The sequence below is a fragment of the Spermophilus citellus genome (assembly GCF_964194105.1).
Source record: "Spermophilus citellus genome assembly, chromosome: 10".
In the NCBI taxonomy this organism is placed as follows: domain Eukaryota; kingdom Metazoa; phylum Chordata; class Mammalia; order Rodentia; family Sciuridae; genus Spermophilus; species Spermophilus citellus.
The window spans coordinates 121,807,707-121,826,162 of NC_138197.1; the positions used below are offsets into that span (position 1 = coordinate 121,807,707).

Here is an 18,456-nt window from a genome sequence, read left to right on the forward strand (position 1 = left end):
GGTAGATTTGTGGTGAGGTGAAAAAGGGGTGTGGCCAGGACTGTAGGGTAAGGAGAGTATGTGTCCCAGTTTGACTTCTCCCTCCTCCCATTTCCACTTTGCTAGATCTTTCCATTTTTTAAAGAACAAGACAGCCAATTGGCAATCTAAAAAAATTATTTTCCAAACTCTGTTACTGAGTTCAGAGAAGGGAGAAGACAATTTGAAGTTTAAGAAGGCTAAGGCTTTATTTGTTACTATAATTGGTTTTTCTGGTGTTGAAGAAAATATATAGATATTATTGTAATTAGAGATGAAAGGCAAAGATTTCTTGGATGGATTTTAGCTCTTGCAGAGCTGGGGAGAGTGTGAGCAGGTTGGGGGCCTATGCATCTGCTGCAGGCTCCATCAGAATAGTCCCACTCCTGTGGTCAGAGCAGACAAGGGGATGCAGACCTCAGGGCCCGTGGAGCGGGGACCTAGTTAGTTTTTTTTTTTTAATCACATCTGTGGAATTTCATTTCTGTTGAAGGGGTGGATCTGTTAAAACTCATTGAATGCTTACCTATTATGTACATTACATTAATTTTATTAATAAAAATAATATTTATATATACAAGGCATCATGCTAAATTTTTTTTTTTACACTCAGGAAATTAAAATGATCATTCTCATCCCCATTTTTTATTTGAGGAGACTGAGATGTAGAAACAGAGTGGTGGAGCCAGGATTTGAAACTAGGCAGTAGAGCCCACACTCTTGGTACCATGCCATACTGCCTTAGTCTGTCCTGAAATAGGAGGATTGACCTAGTTAATATAAGTATATAAATAATTTTTAATATTTAAAATGTCAGACACTGTTCTAAAAACTAGACGTTTAAATATAACTATTTTTCAATAGAAGCCAGAGAGAGGATTTAGCACCATGAGTTATATGGTTGATATTCAGAAAAATTATCTTTTTTGAAACTACAACCATCAATCTAATAGAAAAGTCATCAGAAAATTTGGATGTGGTTTCCTTATATCTGATAATGGCTCAGGCAAGGCATCATTTAACTTGTCACTGCCATGTCAAACTGCATAGGGCAGCAGTATCTAAAATCTCACAGATGGTTCCAGAATTGTTAGAATGATTTAGTGAGTGATTTGTACATAACATATCACTTGGTAAGGAGTTCAGTGTATTTGGAGAATATTTAAATATGGTTTTAATTTGTGTTTGTGTGTTTACATACTATAGGCACTGTTATCTTGGTTGTAAACTGTTTTGAACAGTACACCCAGGCACATTGATTACTTTCCATGGATTTACTTTGTAAGGAACATCATTGTTTTAAAGATACAGGGGATGGCTCCAGATGAGTGAGAAGAAAATCAATATCAGATTTATTGTTTCATCTCTGAGCTGGCAGAACCAGGGATGCTGTTGCAATGTCTGGATCAACACGTGATGTCAGGACAGGGACTATGGCTTAGAGCAACAGCTCTTGTGTAGCATATGTGAAAACTTGGGTTTAATCTCTAGCACCACAAAACAAAACAGAAAAACATACATGATTTCATCTACCTTGTGGGGAAGGCATGTTGATAACTCTCAATTCCCTAAGGCAGCACATTGAACAGTTCCGTGGAAGGAAGATCAAATTTCAGTGTGGGGCACACTGCCAGTAGATTTTGAATTCTGAAGAGGTCAGAACCTGTTCTTTTCCAGAAAGCAGGAGTAATAATTCTCTGATTCTATTTTTCAGTGCCGCTTGAGGGACATGACATATTCTGCCCCCATTACAGTGGATATTGAATACACCCGAGGCAGCCAGAGGATCATCCGCAATGCCTTACCCATTGGCAGGTAAGAAATGAAGCCCATACTGCAGCCATACTGCCTCAATTCCAGACTTATGATGTGACCTTGAATAAGTTCTAAAGTTTTTGTTTGTTTTCCTTCATTTCCTCCTCTGAAATGTGTAGGAAATGATACTTATTTCATGGGGTTGTTTTTTGGATCTGATGAGCCAACACTTGTAAGGCATGTACAGAAATGCCTAGCTTAGAATTTGGTTGTTATTAATTGTGAAACTTTTTCTGTAAAGTTGGGGAAAATGCTTCCCTTTCCTCCTTTGCCAAGGTTTTTTTTTTTTTTTTTTAAATTTCCTGATTAGTTTTGATCGTCTCTTGTCCTTACACTTGGTTTCTCTGCGTTATTCCAAGTAACTGCATTCATGATACATTCATCATGAGTGAGGAGTTGTTGTCATTTCTGACTTTCACTAAAATCAGTATGCACAATTTAAGCTAAATGTTTGAGATTTTATTTTCTATGCTAGAAAAGTAGTGCCCTGAGAAAATTCTTTGTTTCCTGTGTCTCTTTCATATAATATTGTTCCTTTGCCTTTCTAACAGAGTGCACAGAAATGCAGAACCCTTAGTGATGTGTGCACCGCACGTATTGTCTTCTTTGCAACTTTTGCCAGTGACTGTTTGAACATGTTATTTTCTTTTTTTTTTTTTTTTTTTTTTAATTTTGAACAGGATGCCCATAATGTTGCGAAGTTCAAATTGTGTTCTTACAGGGAAAACACCAGCAGAATTTGCCAAACTAAATGAATGTCCTTTAGACCCAGGTATGTGCAATAGCTTGGATTTACCCCCTTTCATTTTTTTTTCTTTGTTCTGATGTAGCTGTTGTTTAACATTTTCCTTAAAACAATATCAGCCTTTCTGCCTTATAATGAATAATATTGTATAAAACTGCGTTCACAAAACATCTGAAAATTTGGCTCCAGCTTTATTCTCTTAGTCTATATTTCTAAAAATATACTGTTTCCTGTTTTGAGTTAGATTTGAAATTTTAACACCCCAAGTTCTGACTTACTGCCATGGTTCATTAGTCTCTGCTTTTTATGCATGCTCAATGTTCTCTTTGGGGATGCTTAAAATTCAAGAGTAATTGACCCAAGTTACTTGTCTAGCCTGGTTTAAAGTGGCTCACTTTAGGCTGTTGTAAGTACAGCAAAGGAGGGAAAAATTGGAAGTCTTTTTAGTTGTTTAAATTTTAAAAATTATATATATATACTTATTTTTAGGCAGTTTCTTTGGTGAAGTTTCAAATGTAACGCATAACAGAAAATCGTCTTAATACCTTAGCTCACATTTCACACTGACTTATTTTAATTTATAGTCACTTTAAGTCCTATATAGTTGCATTGATGTGGAATCCTAGAAGTTTTTGGAAGTTAATAGAACATGATTTTACTAGACTGTAACAAAATGTTTCATAAGTCAAATGTGCTGCCTTGTTTTACTTATATTCTGCAGGAGAATTGAAGTCTCAATCTACTCTGAATTGTGTGCAAAAAAATAAAGTGTAATGTTATGAGTTTTTCTAAATAGGTTATCTAGGAAACCTAATCTTAGTCTACTATAGTCACTGATTTGTTAGAAAACTTGGAATAAATTTCAGTTTATGTTGAAGACTGTTACTTTTGTGCTTAAGGAATCTGAAGTTTAATTTAGTGTCTTTCTTTTTTCATTTACATGTTCTATGTGTCAGGGGATGGTAATATGGACACCAACAGGATATAGCCTATGTCCTTAAGAAGGGTATTATCTGGGCTGGGGATGTGGCTCAAGCGGTAGCGCGCTCGCCTGGCATGCGTGCGGCCCGGGTTCGATCCTCAGCACCACATACCAACAAAGATGTTGTGTCCACCGAGAACTAAAAAATAAATATTAAAAATTCTCTCTCTCTCTCTCTCTCTCTCTCTCTTCTCTCTCTCTTCTCTCTCTCTCCCCCTCTCTCCTCTCTCACTCTCTCTTTAAAAAAAAAAAAAAAGAAGGGTATTATCTTGCGACTCATTTGTATGAAATCATGTGCTGACACTGTCATTCATCCAACATAAAACAATATCGGCAGCACCTTCAGGTTAAGTGATCACCAGTGCCACAGAGCATTGGAGATGTGGTCTCTAGTCAGGAGATCCTACACTGTTCAGTCACATTAGCTGAAGAAAAGATGGTAAAACTTTCCTTGTTTCCTCTGGATAGGTGGCTACTTCATTGTTAAAGGAGTTGAAAAAGTCATTCTTATCCAAGAACAACTGTCTAAGAACAGAATCATCGTGGAGGCAGATAGGAAAGGGGCTGTGGGAGCTTCTGTTACCAGGTATGGGAAGCAGAGATAGTGCTGTTCAGGTATGTTGATATTCCTAAATACCACATGGCTGTCGTCCTCTATGGAGACTGTCAGTGTTTCTCTCAATAGCAGATATTATGATTTTGAAATTATCTGCATTCAATTTACTGTGTAAGTCTATAATTTATAGGGTATTGATTGATTGTTTTGGATACTGGGAATTGAACCCAGGTGCACTCAACCACTGAGCCACATCCCGAGCACTTTTACTTTTATTTACTTACTTTTTGAGACAGGGTCTTTCTAAGTTACTTAATGCCTTGCTAAGATGCTGAGGCTGGTCTTGAAATTGTCATCCTGCTGCCTCAGCCTTCTCAGTCACTGGGATTTCAGGTGTGTGTCACCACACCCAGGTAGGATATTGATTTTAAAATTTCAATGATGGTATTCGAGACAGCATTTGAAAGGTGACTATTTAAGTTGGATTTTCTATTAATCTATAGCATAAAATGAACTTGTATAAAATAAAACATAACAAAAGTACTCCAGTTTTTCATGCTTATTTTCATTCTGACCATTTACATGTATATTCCTACATTCTTATAGGTAGAGGCCATTTTATATTCATTATATAATGAATTACATCATAAACTTAATTTTCTAGACTAGCCTCATTCACAATGTATTTGTTTTGTACAAAAGCATCTCTCATATCATTTATGTAACCTCTTTTCTGTGTTTTATTCATGTCTTCACTTTTCTCTCTGATAGAAAGGCAGCTAACAGTAATGATAGTTTATCGAGCACTTACTAGCAGCTAGGCAGTATCTTAAGTACTTTAGTTTTATTTGTCACTGCAACTCTTCACGATTAAATGGTACCACCTCCATTTTATAGATGAGTAATAAGCCCTGAGCTCACCTTGGTTGTAAGAAGTAGCCAGCATTTGAACCCAGATATAATAATTCTACAACCTACATCTTTCCACTATACACAGTTTTGGAGCCAGTCTGGATTTGAATCCCACAAGTACATTTCTGACTGATACTGAAGAGGGCAGTTACTTAGATTCGTTTTCTAGGACAGCACTTCTAAATAAGTTATTATGTAAAAGATTAGTGAGTCGTGGTGCATAGTATGTTGTAGGTAATGAGTATGTTATACTATTGTGGTTGAATAGAGCTTCCAAATGCTTTTAAATTCATTAAGAATTTTAAAACTAACAGAGGTAGTACTAGAAGGAGATTACTTAGTGTTTTTGTGGCTTCAGTGTATACCAAGACTGAAGGTGAGTCTTATTGGAGTATTAATTTAACGTCCATTTATTTCCTCTTATTTCTACTTTTTTCAATGTGGCTTTAGGCCCATTTTTAGTTATTTCTTTTTTTTTTTTTTTCTTTTCAGTACATGAAAGTAGTCATGAATGTATGCCCTTCACTGGATAGAGTAATTCAGGTGAAGTTAAAGTGAAGTAGGTCAGGAGGTGACTGTCACTCATTTATCCACAAAGCTTCTACCATAATCTCAAATAGGTTGTGTTTTTCCCAAATCCCCATACCGAAAAAAAGAAAGAAAAAAAAAAAGAATTTTCGTGTTTTCAAATTAAACCTGGTTGATGGATGCTCATTATTACTACAGTTGAATGTTACTGAGTGAGGATGCAGCTTAACCAACTTGTATTTATGCATAGCTCCACCCATGAGAAGAAAAGTAGGACGAACATGGCTGTGAAGCAGGGGCGGTTTTACCTGAGGCATAACACCTTGTCTGAAGATATACCCATTGTCATCATATTTAAGGTAAGATTGCTGCTCTTTTGACACTAGAAAGAATTTTTTCTCTATTTTTATAGCTAATTAGAAGTTTGGAAAGTAAGGAATTCTAGGAGTAGAGGGGTTGGTGGCATAGATAAATTGACAGTCATATGATTCATCTTAAATTGAAAGTTAATAAAACTGAGGTTCATATATATTTTTAAAAATTATTTTAAAATTATTTAAATATTTTATTTGAAATGTTTTAGCATGTTTAAACACCTTTTAAGGGTGTTTAAATCTTTTTTAAAAATCACACATTTAAAAAATATATCCAAAGTATAGAAGGGTTATGTAGTAATGAGTAAAAGCCTCTACCCACCCTGTACTTAGCCACACAGTCCTGCTACCCAGAGTCCCCACAGTTTCTAATTCTTGTGTGTATCTTTAAGAGATAATTTTGTTTGAAACTTACATACAGTGTTTTACAATTAGCTCTTTTTCTTTTTTTCTGACTTACATCTTGGAGATAGTCTTACATTTGTCCATGTGGACCTACTGTTATTTTTGACAAACTGCTCCGTTTATGTGGGTAACATAATTTATTTGACCAATCCTCATTCAGTGGACATATACATCTCTTGTTATTACACAGCTGCTGTAATATCATGTCATGCATGAGTGCGGATATCTAAATTCCAGCAATGGAATTTTCTAGGTCAAATAGTATAAAACTGGACATAGTGGCACATACCAAGTAAGGAATTCTAGGAGTAGAGGGGTTGGTGGCATAGATAAATTGACAGTCATATGATTCATCCATTTATAGTAGTCCTGGATGCTTGGGCACCTGAGGCAGAAGGATCACAAGCTCAAGGCCAGCCTGGGCAACATAAGAAGACCCTGTTTCCAAAAAAAACCAACTATGGGCCAAGTTTCTTTTCTTTTTTCTCCCCCCCCCCCCCGCCCCAGAGACTTCTAGATTCTTGTAAATTTTTGTATAAACAATTCTTTAATCAACAACTAATTTTTTTCTAGCTTATTTGTAAATTTTTGGCTTAGAACCCAAAAGATACTTACTGTAGAAATAATGTTTAAATGGAATAATTTTCTCAGATATTTGCATAATGGTCCAGAGATATCAAAACTATACATGTTCTATAAACAGCTAAATTGTAGTATTAATCCATTAAGAAAAACAAAAGGATAGTGATATAGTTTTCATGAGTTCCATGTTTGTGAATTCACATATTTTCTAAAATTTATAGCCTCATAATCAGTACTGGTGGTGCTTCTTTGGTTGTTCATGGATGTGTACATAAACAGAATAGCAAGCTATTTGAGTCACCCAGTGCACATGTTCCTGTTGAGGTAAAGAAGGAAACACTTCGCTTTCTTGTTTCAGCTCCTTTTCCAGTACACTTAATGCCATGTTTTTGTATTTTTGCTTGTGGTTTTGCTATATAAGATGACTCCCAAATATAATGCTGAAGGCATTGCTAATGTTCCTAAACACTAATGGAGAAAATATGTATGTTAACCATTTAGTCAGGCATGAGATATGGTATTTTTAACTGAGTTCATTGGTAATGTGTCAACAGTGCATTAAGTAAGGTGTTTTTAAACACAAGTATACATCAGTTGACATTCTGTATTGATCAGTTAAGAAACATGTTGTTCCTGCAGTCTTCCAGGAACCTAACCCTGTATTTTCTCCAGGAGTAACAGTCCAATATGCTAATTAAGTATAATTCAGCAACTTTATCAATAGAACATCCATGGATAATGGACGGCTATCTGGGTATAAAATGAAACCTTGATGGCTGGCTGAATTGAAATAGCTTCGATTATTTTAGAAGATACTGGATACTTCATATAAATTTAGAGATTGATAATATTTATTTGTCATCATTCAGTTTTACTTTAGAATTATTACTTCTGTTTAGCAGTTATGATAGTGGAAATATATTTTGGGTCACATTGAGAAGCAACAGGAAGAGATCCTCTGAGATTGGAACTATCTAAATTGGAAAGGAAAATCAATGGGTATAATCTCCAGAGGAGTAAGAAAGAAGGGACTGAGTCTTTACTGTCAAAGGTGCCATTGGGTGACAGAGCATAGAGTCCAGGAGAAAGTCAAGACTTCTTCAGGTCAGGTTGGTGATTGGGGGCTAGAGAGTGTGCCCCCTGGTGGTTCATAGTATTGAAGGGATATTGACAAGTTGGGTTCTTTAACTCAGGAAACATGTCAATGCAATTATGTGGTGGGCATGGTGGCACATGCCTGTAATCTCAGAGACCCAGGAGGCTGAGACAGGTGGATCATAAGCTCAAGGCCAGTCTCAGCAACTTAGTAAGACCCTGTCTCAAAATAAAAAATTTAAAGAGCTGGGGATATAGCTCAGTGGTAAAGCACCACTGGTTTAATTCCTAGCACACACACACACACACACACAAATACATTCAATTATGTGAAGGAAGTTCTAGGAAATTTTCTCTATATTTAATACAATTTAATGTGCTTTTGAGTTCTATAAATGAGGTGGAACCATTTATTTTCTGTTCAGGATAATGATGATAATAATCATAATAACAGGACAATTGTAGTAGGGTCCAGAGAGAATTCTTAAAAATATATATATATATTTTTTTTTCTTATTTTCTCTCTTTGAAGTTTTAATTTTTAAACACAGAATGCATTTTTGTTTTCCTTGTAGGGATCCCATAGTTCCAGACACACTGTCTTAAAGTACATAGTGATGAATAAAAAAATTTTATCTAACAGTGTGGAATCACATCTCCAGCAGAGGGCAGTATGGTCCCACACATCCTGAGGGCATTTTTGAAAGTTTTAAATGCTCAAAGATATCCATCTTTGGTAGGATTGTTTTCTTATACCAGAAATTTTAAATTTAAAAAAATGCATTTAATCTTATATTACTGATATATAAAGTGTGTAAGGAGCAGTATGTCTGTGTAGAAATCAGAAAAAAAATATTAAGTATTTTTTTGGCTCTGTGACAAAAGTTTAATAAGTCAACTTCTTCTGTTAAATATAATATTTTATTGTAAATACATATAAATGTAATACATATAAATATTGTAAATGTTTATAGCTGACTTAAGTCCTTTTTAGAATGGGGCTATTGAGTTAGCATAATTATGTAAGTAGTAGTTGAGATTCCAACTTTTTCCCTTTCTGAATGCAAAACATTTCTTTTATTGTAAAGATTTAGACAGCCACTGAAAAGTATGGCTACATTTAAAAAATTTTTCCAGACTTTCCCCCTGTGATTTTTGTAATATACACACAGTGTTTTTAAATAAATGAATTGTGAATAGTTTCCCATGTCTATAAATATGAATATGTGCTATCATTTTTAATATATGTGTGTATAAGTTGCAAATATGGTATAATTTATTTTACCATTTTCCTATTGTGGGACATTTAGGTATCATTTTTTTCCTCAAGTGTTTTCACCCTGGGATGACTCTCAAGATTATACATGTTTATGCACATTGCTGATATTTTGTGAGACTTTAGTTCTGGATATGGAAGTGTATCTTTTTTTTTAATGCTTAGTACACATTGCTAATTTTTTTTTTTCTAGAGAATCATCTGTTAACCATCTAAGTAGTGCATAAATCTTAAAATTTTTAAAATGTTAGTTCATATAAATGAACTAAATTTGGTCATAAGTAGTCACTTTTTTTGGTCTTTTTCACTCTAGGGATGTTTCAATAAATGGATGGGAATTTGTTGATAACTACTGTTCAGACTTTTCCAGCTGGGAAGCAGCATAGAGTATTAGACAGCTTCTCCACTTTCTAGCTATGTGACCTTGGGCAGATTTCCCAGTCTCTTTGAGTCCTGGAGACTTCACCTCTGGGGTGGTTGTGAAGCTCAGATGAGATCATGTAGTTTTTGAAAACAGAGTGCCTGGAAAGAGGATACCCTTTCCCTTTCCTTGCTTCTTCCTACCCACTTACTGTCAGAAGCTGAGAAAAAAAAGTGGGATGCCAGAAAAGGGACATCATTTCTCTTTTTGTGTTGTGTGGCCGAAACACAGACCTTGACAGTCATTAGGACTTGATGGTTGTTGTTTGTAACCAACAATTGGCTAAAAGTGACAGAAACAGCAGGGTTTCCAGATTCCATGCTGAGTCTGAATATGACGGATAAAGCTTTTAAGACTTAGATCAGTCTTATTTATGGACTTAAATTACTGCAAAGGTTTTCCTGCCCATGAATCTTCCCTGCTTTCTATTTTGTACTCCCAAGCATTGGGTAGTTGACTATGGGGGCATTTGTAGGAAAGTTTTTCTGAAGAAGAGGATCCAATTTCAGAGATGCTGAGAATTGTTTCTTGGAAACCAACTTACATGGAAATATTTTATCTTTGAAGAGAAACAGTTGTATAATTAAAGAGGGCCATCACAGATTTATTATCTGCTAGGACTACTCTGAGTAATAATTGGTGGACTTTAGTTACTTTAAAGAAAAATCTGAGATTTCTGAATATTAGATATTTTAACAAATTCTCTCCTGTTTTCAAATAATAATTTCAACGAATCACCATTGGTGCACATGTCATTCTCTTCTGCTCATTAGTTTTCTTTTTCTTCTTGACTTTGTGTATCTGTGGATATCCAAGGAGAGGACTTCATGCCATTTTTAAAATCCCCCTGATTTTGTTTAGCATCATTGCTGGTTGCTAGACAGCGTGACCTTCTGATGAAATGTATTCTCTCTGCTAATTTTTTTAAAAGTATTTCGTAACATTTATTTTTGACTTATTAGTTTAGTGGAAATGATTTCAGGTTATCTGGAGTACAAAGAGTTCCAGATAAAGGTAGTTTTCAGATGTCTAAATTACATCTGTAAGGCAAAATTGTTGGACATTTTGTTCGTTTCCATAGCAATGTATCATTTATTTGTAGCTAACTACTGAAGGCTAAATAGTCATAAGGTCAGTTCTATCTTTGGAGCTGAGGCGCTTTTTAAAATTTTTTTAAATGTTTATTTTTCAATTGTATTTAGACATAATACCATTATTTTATTTATTTATTTTTATGTGGTGCTGAGGATTGAACCCAGGGCCTCACACATGCTAAGTGAGCGTTTTACCACTGAGCCACAACTCCAGCCCCACTGGAGCACTTTTGATGATAACTTAAATGGTTATTGCACCTGAATTTCAGTGGGTTGATATAGGAAGACTTTCATACTTTGTGGGAAAGCTTTGGCAGTATAATCACGCTTTCCACACATATGCTGTCACTTACATGAGTACTGTATACCTTTGTTTCATGGCTTAGACATATTTGGAAGGCCTAAGAAGTCCATGTTATACCACTTGAGAATTTTATGCAGTTACTTAGATTTAACATCAGGACAATTTGAAGTGGCAATCCAACTATCAAATGAAGAAGGTGTTTTTTTTCTTTCCCCATTATTATTGAACACCAAAATAGGCAATCAAATTTATACTTTTTTTTTAAAGAGAGAGAGAGCGAGAGAGAATTTTTTAATATTTATTTTTTAGTTTTCAGTGAACACAACATACTTATTTTATTTTTATGTGGTGCTGAGAATCGAACCTAGTGCCCCGCACATGCCAGGCAAGCGTGCTACCACTTGAGCCACATCCCCAGTCCCCAAATTTATACTTTTTAAACTTGGATATTACTGAAATAAAAAATGCTAAAATAATGTAAATGATGGTATGATGCCAATCATGTACAACCAGAGAAATGAAAAGTTGTGCTGCATTTGTGTACAATGAATCAAAATGTATTCTGAATAAATAATGTAGGTGGCTTTTAGTTCACATGATTTAGATGTTAATAAACCTAAAGAAAGTAGAAGTAATCTAGAAAGGTCTTTCTATTTCACTTCAAGATTCCATTTCTGCCTCAGACCTTTTCTTGCTGTGTGATTTTGCATGTTCTGTTTAGTATCTATCCTATATAGGTATCTGTTCATTTTGGGGCTTTCCTCTCAAAAGTGCATTGGTTAAGTTTTACAGCAAAGATTTTAGAGAAACATGAATGGATTCCACCACAGATAGTTACCTTAGCATTGTTTTTCTTATATTTGAATTTCATTGAAACCCTTAAAACATTATTTTGAGAGACAAGTAAAAATTAACCTATACTCTATGCAGCTTTTCATAGAGAAAAATTCTTTCCTAATACTTGTGACTGGCTACTTGCAGACTGAGGACAAAGTATAGATGATTCTGTTACCATCAAAGTAGATTCAACTCATTGTGCTTGAGCTAAAAATAACCTAGTTTTTGTTGTTTAAAAAAATAGAATTGATCTTTTTTTTAGAATTGCTATCCTTTAAAAAGAAAGACTAACTATTATTTTAATAAATTTGTGTTATTTTCAAGTAGTGAGGTTTATCTCTAGTTTCATTTTGAATAAATACTTCATATCAAATCACAGGTTAAAACGCACACACAAAATTAAAAAGCGCAGAAAAGCTATTTGTGTCCTGAAAATTTCTTTGTTTATAAAACAAACAAAATTTAACAAATTAAATTAAAAATTTAAAAATTTTTAAGAATTCAAGTAGCATATTTAATTCCAAAAGTTGTTGTATTAGTTGTCTGTGCTTTTGTAATTATTATAGTTTCTGTCGGTCAGGAATTTGAGGATTGCTTGACTGAGTAGTTCTGGTCATCCCAGCCACAGCTGAGCTGGGCTGCTTCCTTTGGGGCTCATTGATAGGCCAGTTGGGAGAAAGCCTCAGTCTTACTGTCAGTCAGTCGGAAGTTGTGGTCCCTCCCTACTAACTCTTCCCACAGACTGCTCTATTGTCTTCTTGATGTGGCAGCTAGAGCAAGGAGGAAGTGACCTGCCTTTTATACCCCAAACCTCTAAAGTTGTATATGCTGGTTCCTCATATCAATTTAGCATTCCCCCAGATCTTCAGAATTTTTGGGAACTTTACATCTGAAGATAAAATGAAAACTCTAGGGTGGGAGAAGGTGTGTGACTGTAGTAGTTGGGGTGTCTTTCTGCAGCTGGTGTTCTGTCAGGACAGTCACTTCTGACCTTGGGGATGTTGGATGGATACTCTGTCATTTGTACTGAGGGTAGTGCCCTTGCTGTTCTGCATTGGGACTTGGGATTCGGTTTTCCTTTCTCTCCTTTGTGTGGAGGAGAACTGAGAATTAGATGGTCAAAGCTTGACTGAACAATTATCTTCAGTTCTGTCTTTTTTGGTTCTGTCTTGTCTGCAAAGCTAAAGGAAGAATTATAATGGAAATATAACTTTTCCCCTAACTTCTAAGAGACAGATTATTACTCTGCCAAGAGAGGTTTTGTGGATTATGCTGTTTCTCACCATGGCAGAGTTCCAGGTGACCGTGTGAAGAAGTAGGCTCTAGGACCATATGGGATCTACAGAAACTTGTATAGCTGTGACACCTTGAAATGCTTTAGTGGATTTCTTCGACCTGTTAAGGGTGTTCTTAGTTTTTAAACATCTCTTTTAAGACCTGTATAAACTATGGTTTGATATCTCTAGAATTCTGAGGTAAAACATCTGCATTTGTTAGGAAAATTATTTTTGCCTGATAAGAGTGATTTGATGAGTCTCAGAAAAATTCATTTTGTGACAAAACTAATTGTGGTTCTGCATATTTTCAGCGGTGAACATTTTGAGGTTCACTATCTTATGGCTATTTTTCTTTTTAGTTTGCCTTTGTAATTGTGACCAGTCCTCTCCACTATACCTCTTGCCCTCCTTTTTTTCATTAAGAAACTCTTAATATATTTGAAAATTTTAGAAGGTGGTACACATGCAAAAGATGCTTGAGAATGTTTGTTTTCCCTTCCTAATCAAAATTTCTATTTCAGGTTCTTCTTGCAGCTTGGGCAATGGCTGCCAATGCCAGATGGCACTGTTTCTGAGAGAAGAGCTAGCTTTTGCTTAGAAGTAATACCCACAAACAATGCCAAATTAGCATAAGCAAATGTCAGTGAGTTAACACAAAGCCAACACTCTTTCCATCTTTTCTTTCCTTCCTAGGCCATGGGTGTTGAAAGTGACCAGGAAATTGTGCAGATGATTGGAACAGAGGAGCACGTGATGGCTGCATTTGGGCCCAGTTTGGAGGAGTGCCAGAAAGCTCAGATTTTCACACAGATGCAGGTGTGTCCTTTCATGATGTCCTTTGCTGCAAATTGTAACTAGAACTTTAATGTGGTTCATCGATAAGGCATCAGATGCAATGGCCTGATGATAGATTTGGGAAGGGTGTTGGGGAGATGGGAGGAGTGGTAGAGAAGTTTCTTTGACGCAATTTTTTAGAGATTGAAGGAAGACTTCTTCATTCGGTCTAGACAGATTGTCAGCCTGTGGTATCTAATTCAGAAGGGAGATATATCCCCAAGAGACTTTTGTTCTGATAAAATGGCCCATATTATTTTTTCCCTTATTTACTTGAGTGATAATTTTTTTAAAAAACTATAGCAATTCTAGTATAGTGGATTTTTTAATGCATTCTCTCTCTCTCTCTCTCTCTCTCTGTGTGTGTGTGTGTGTGTGTGTGTGTGTGTGTGTTTCTGGGGTGGTAACCCAGGGCCTCACATAGGCTAAGGGGTTGGTCTACCATTAAGCTATATCCCCTGCTGCCGCAGTCTTGGCTGGGCACAGAATCACGAGCCACCACACAGCTTTGTAGATTCAAACAGCAATTCTTTATTCCCGAACTCACACCGGCCTCCACACACGTTCTGGGGCAATCCCAGTTCTGCTGCCGCCCAATTCACCTACTCCACGAGGCTTATTTCCCAAAATGCTCTCTGAATCTCACGAGAGTTCAACAGGAGCTTAGGCAGCAGGAACGCCCTAATTCCAGCAGCAATAATCCTCAACATCGAACTTCCCTAAAATCCAAGGTCTTAAACTGGGAACGCCTTGTCTTAAACCGGGAACGCCCTAAACCCAAGGATTGGGATACTTCCTCAAACTGCAGGATACACCCTAATCCTGGATCCACCCTCGTCCTTGGGCAGGGTCACCTAACATGCAATGTCAACAGCGAAATTAACATGGGGTACGCTGGCAAGGAAATTTCCTACTTGGTAATGGCCCTCAGCATCTCCCCCCTTCTGATTAATTAAACAACAAGCAATGTGGCTTAAGGACCGTGCCTGGTAGGTTGTCCAATTCAACATATGGTTCTTACCCGTCATGGGAAAACTGACCTTTAGGCGTCAGCCTCCTGTCTTAGGTTGAATCCACTGCAATCAGATCAACCCGTCACTGACTACCGGTCCACCATTCAGCCAAGCTTGTGGAAAGGCCTATGCACCAGTGGGGGGGTGAGGTTTCTTGCCTCACCTCTGTTGGCCCCCAAATATCCTTGGTGCCAGTGGGGGGGTGAGGTTCTTGCCTCACCTCTGTTGGCCCCCAAATTTTAGACCATCACTAGTAGAAGGGAGGAGGATACAGAAATGCCACGACACCAAGCCAATTGACGGCTCCTTTGGAAAAATTGCGTCACTGGTGACACCATCAGCAAAGATATGCCAGCATTACCACAATTAACATGGGGTGCGCTGGCAAGGAAATTGCATCACTGGTGACACCATCAGCAAAGATATGCCAGCAGTACCACAATTCGCTGCATCAGATGATATTTCACAATGCATGCAACTGATATATAGTCCAGGCAAGTTCTGCAGGCAGTTCAAATCGGAGGAGTCTATCAATATGTCCATTTCCTCCCAAAGTAAATCGAGTCCTTGATTGAGCATAACTTGTTGAGTTATATTCATTGATGCATCAGTTTATACAGTTACTGTGATGGCTATCATAGAAGCTGTAGTTTGGTTTTATCTTAGTCTTCACCGGCACTTGGATGGAGATGGGAATTCTGGCAATGATGCTAAAGAGACATTATCCTGAACAGAATTATTAAATATAATGAAAAGGAAAGGTGAAAGTAAACAAACAGATCTGTTAACCTCCTAAAAAACAATCCTTAACAGCTGTTTACCTAATTTAAATTAGTAAGCAAACAGATCTGTTAACCACCTTTAAAAACAATCCTTAACAGCTGTTTACCTAATTAAAATTAAAGCATTTAAATCACGTGAATAAAAAAAAAATTCGGATCCATTTTTTCATGAGCGCTCCTTATATATGAAATATGGACATACACACATACAGACATACAACACAAAACAGAAATGTGCACACATAACATACAACACATAAGACAATAAAGGCCTTGTAGTTTTACCTAGGTGAAATCTCCATTGCAATGTTTAAAAACTCCACAGTCAAAAAATAAAACACAGTCAAAAAATAAAACTGATCAGAAAAACATTAACCTAGGTTTGTATGAGCTCAAAAATAAAATAGAACTTTACGATGTGGGAAAAATGCAATAATAAAATAGATATTGAAAAAAGCACCATGGTTAATCACTGTCGCAGATGTAAGAATAGCCAAACTGGAGCTCTGGATATCAGCTGTTATGGATTTGAGTCAAATCATCTTCTTTTTCTGTAGAAATTGCTTTAGTTAATCTCTCTGGAATCCAAATCGGCTGCTGTTCTCCCTGCGGAAAAACACAGACGGAACCCCGATTCCAGACAATAACTGGATCAGGACCTTTCCATTGTCCTGTTAGAACATCTTTCCAAAGTACCTTAGGCTTATGTACATTTTTCGGATACATATGTCTTTCCGCAGCACTAAGTCCTGATGAATCCAAATTTAAAAAGTTTAGAGTAAAAAGGGTTATTTTAAGTTTATCTTTGGGGGATATATACCCCTTACCAATTCCCTCTTTTTGCTTTAATAGGTACGTTTTAATAGTTTGATGAGCTCTTTCAACTATGCCTTGTCCCTGTGGATTGTATGGGATTCCTGTTATATGAGTAATACCGAATGATGAGCAAAATTGTTTAAAAGAGGCAGATGTATAACCAGGACCATTATCAGTTTTTAACTGTTTAGGAACACCCACAGTGGCAAAATTTTGTAAGCAATGAGCTATAACATCTTTAGTTTTTTCTCCGGCATGAAGGGAGCCCATCAAAAATCCAGAAGAAGTATCAACTGTAACATGTAAATATTTTAATTTTCCAAATTCTGGCAAGTGTGTGACGTCCATCTGCCAAATATGGTTAGGTATCAGTCCTCTAGGATTGACTCCAAGATTAACTTGTGGTAGAAAGGTCACACAATTTTGACATTGTTTTATTATATGCCTGGCTTGTTCCTTAGTTATTTTAAAACGCTTTTGTAAAGTATTAGCATTGACATGAAACCTTTTATGAAAATTTGTAGCTTCTTCTAATGTAGAGAAAATATGTACGTCATGTGTAGTTTTATCTGCTAAATCATTGCCCAAACTAAGGGCTCCAGGCAATCCTGTATGTGCCCTAATATGTCCTATAAAGAATGGATCTTTTCTGTCCCATATTAGACTTTGTATAGTGGAAAACAAAGAAAAAACAGTAGAGGAAGGGGAAATCCTACCAGCATCTTCAAGGGAATTAATAGCATTAACTATATATTGACTATCAGAAAATAAATTAAATACAGAATCTTTGAACATCACAAAAGCTTGTAAAACTGCATTAAGCTCTACCTTTTGAGCTGATTGTTTGGGTACTAAAAACGTAAAAGTTTGATCAGGGGTAACTACAGCTGCTGTACCATTATTAGACCCATCAGTGAATATATTTGGAGCATTCATGATAGGTGTTTTCCTTGTCATTTTAGGAAAAATTACAGGATGCTTAGACCAAAAAGACAACAAAGGATTCGATGGCAAATGATTATCAAATGAAACATTAGATTTACACATGATTATTGCCCAAGTATTTAGCTCATTAGCTAACTCATCAATTTGATCCATAGTATATGGAGTAATAATTTTATTGGGAGAAATTCCAAACACTCCTTTTGCTGCTCTTATTCCTTTGAGTATTAATTGTCCTACAGCCTCAGGATACCTAGTAAGAATAGTGTTAGGAGAATAAGATAAATGTATCCACAATAATGGGCCTTCTTGCCAAAATACTCCTGTAGGAATATTTTTTGTTGGTAGTACAATAAATAATAAAGGCAAACTTATATCAATTCTATCTAAATGCATATTTTCCATATAAGTTTCAATAATTTTTAATGCCTTTCTAGCTTTAGGAGTTAACATTCGGGGTGAATTAGGATCTGATGGACCCTTTAGAATATCAAATAAAGGTCCCAACTCTCCTGTTGGTATGCCTAGATAAGGCCTTATCCAATTTATGTCTCCCAATAACTTTTGAAAATCGTTGAGTGATTTGAGTTGATCTACTCGTATTTGAATTTTCGGTGGACGGACCATGGTTGAGGATAATAGAACTCCTAAATAATTAATTGGAAAATTTAATTGTACTTTATCTATTCCTATCTCTAGATTATAATTTTTTAATAAGTTCGTAAGTGTGGCATAACATTCCAGCAATATGTTTTTATCTTTATGTGCTAATAATACATCATCCATATAGTGAAATATTTTTAGTTCAGGATTTTGATTTCTAAGTGGCTGGATTGCTTTATTTACAT

The 18,456-nt window shown here is 36.1% G+C and overlaps 1 protein-coding gene across 3 annotated transcripts in view; it reads left to right on the forward strand.

The window, feature by feature from the left end:
* The window catches only part of POLR3B (RNA polymerase III subunit B), a 136,394-nt gene that overhangs the window by 14,658 nt on the left and 103,280 nt on the right, over nt 1-18,456 (forward strand). For all 3 annotated transcript variants that reach the window (XM_081310647.1, XM_081310645.1, XM_081310646.1), the window contains exons 6-10: nt 1,733-1,833; nt 2,514-2,605; nt 4,029-4,146; nt 5,807-5,915; nt 13,915-14,037. In XM_081310647.1, the coding sequence (XP_081166773.1) occupies nt 1,733-1,833; nt 2,514-2,605; nt 4,029-4,146; nt 5,807-5,915; nt 13,915-14,037 (543 nt within the window). The remainder of the gene's footprint in view (nt 1-1,732; nt 1,834-2,513; nt 2,606-4,028; nt 4,147-5,806; nt 5,916-13,914; nt 14,038-18,456) is intronic.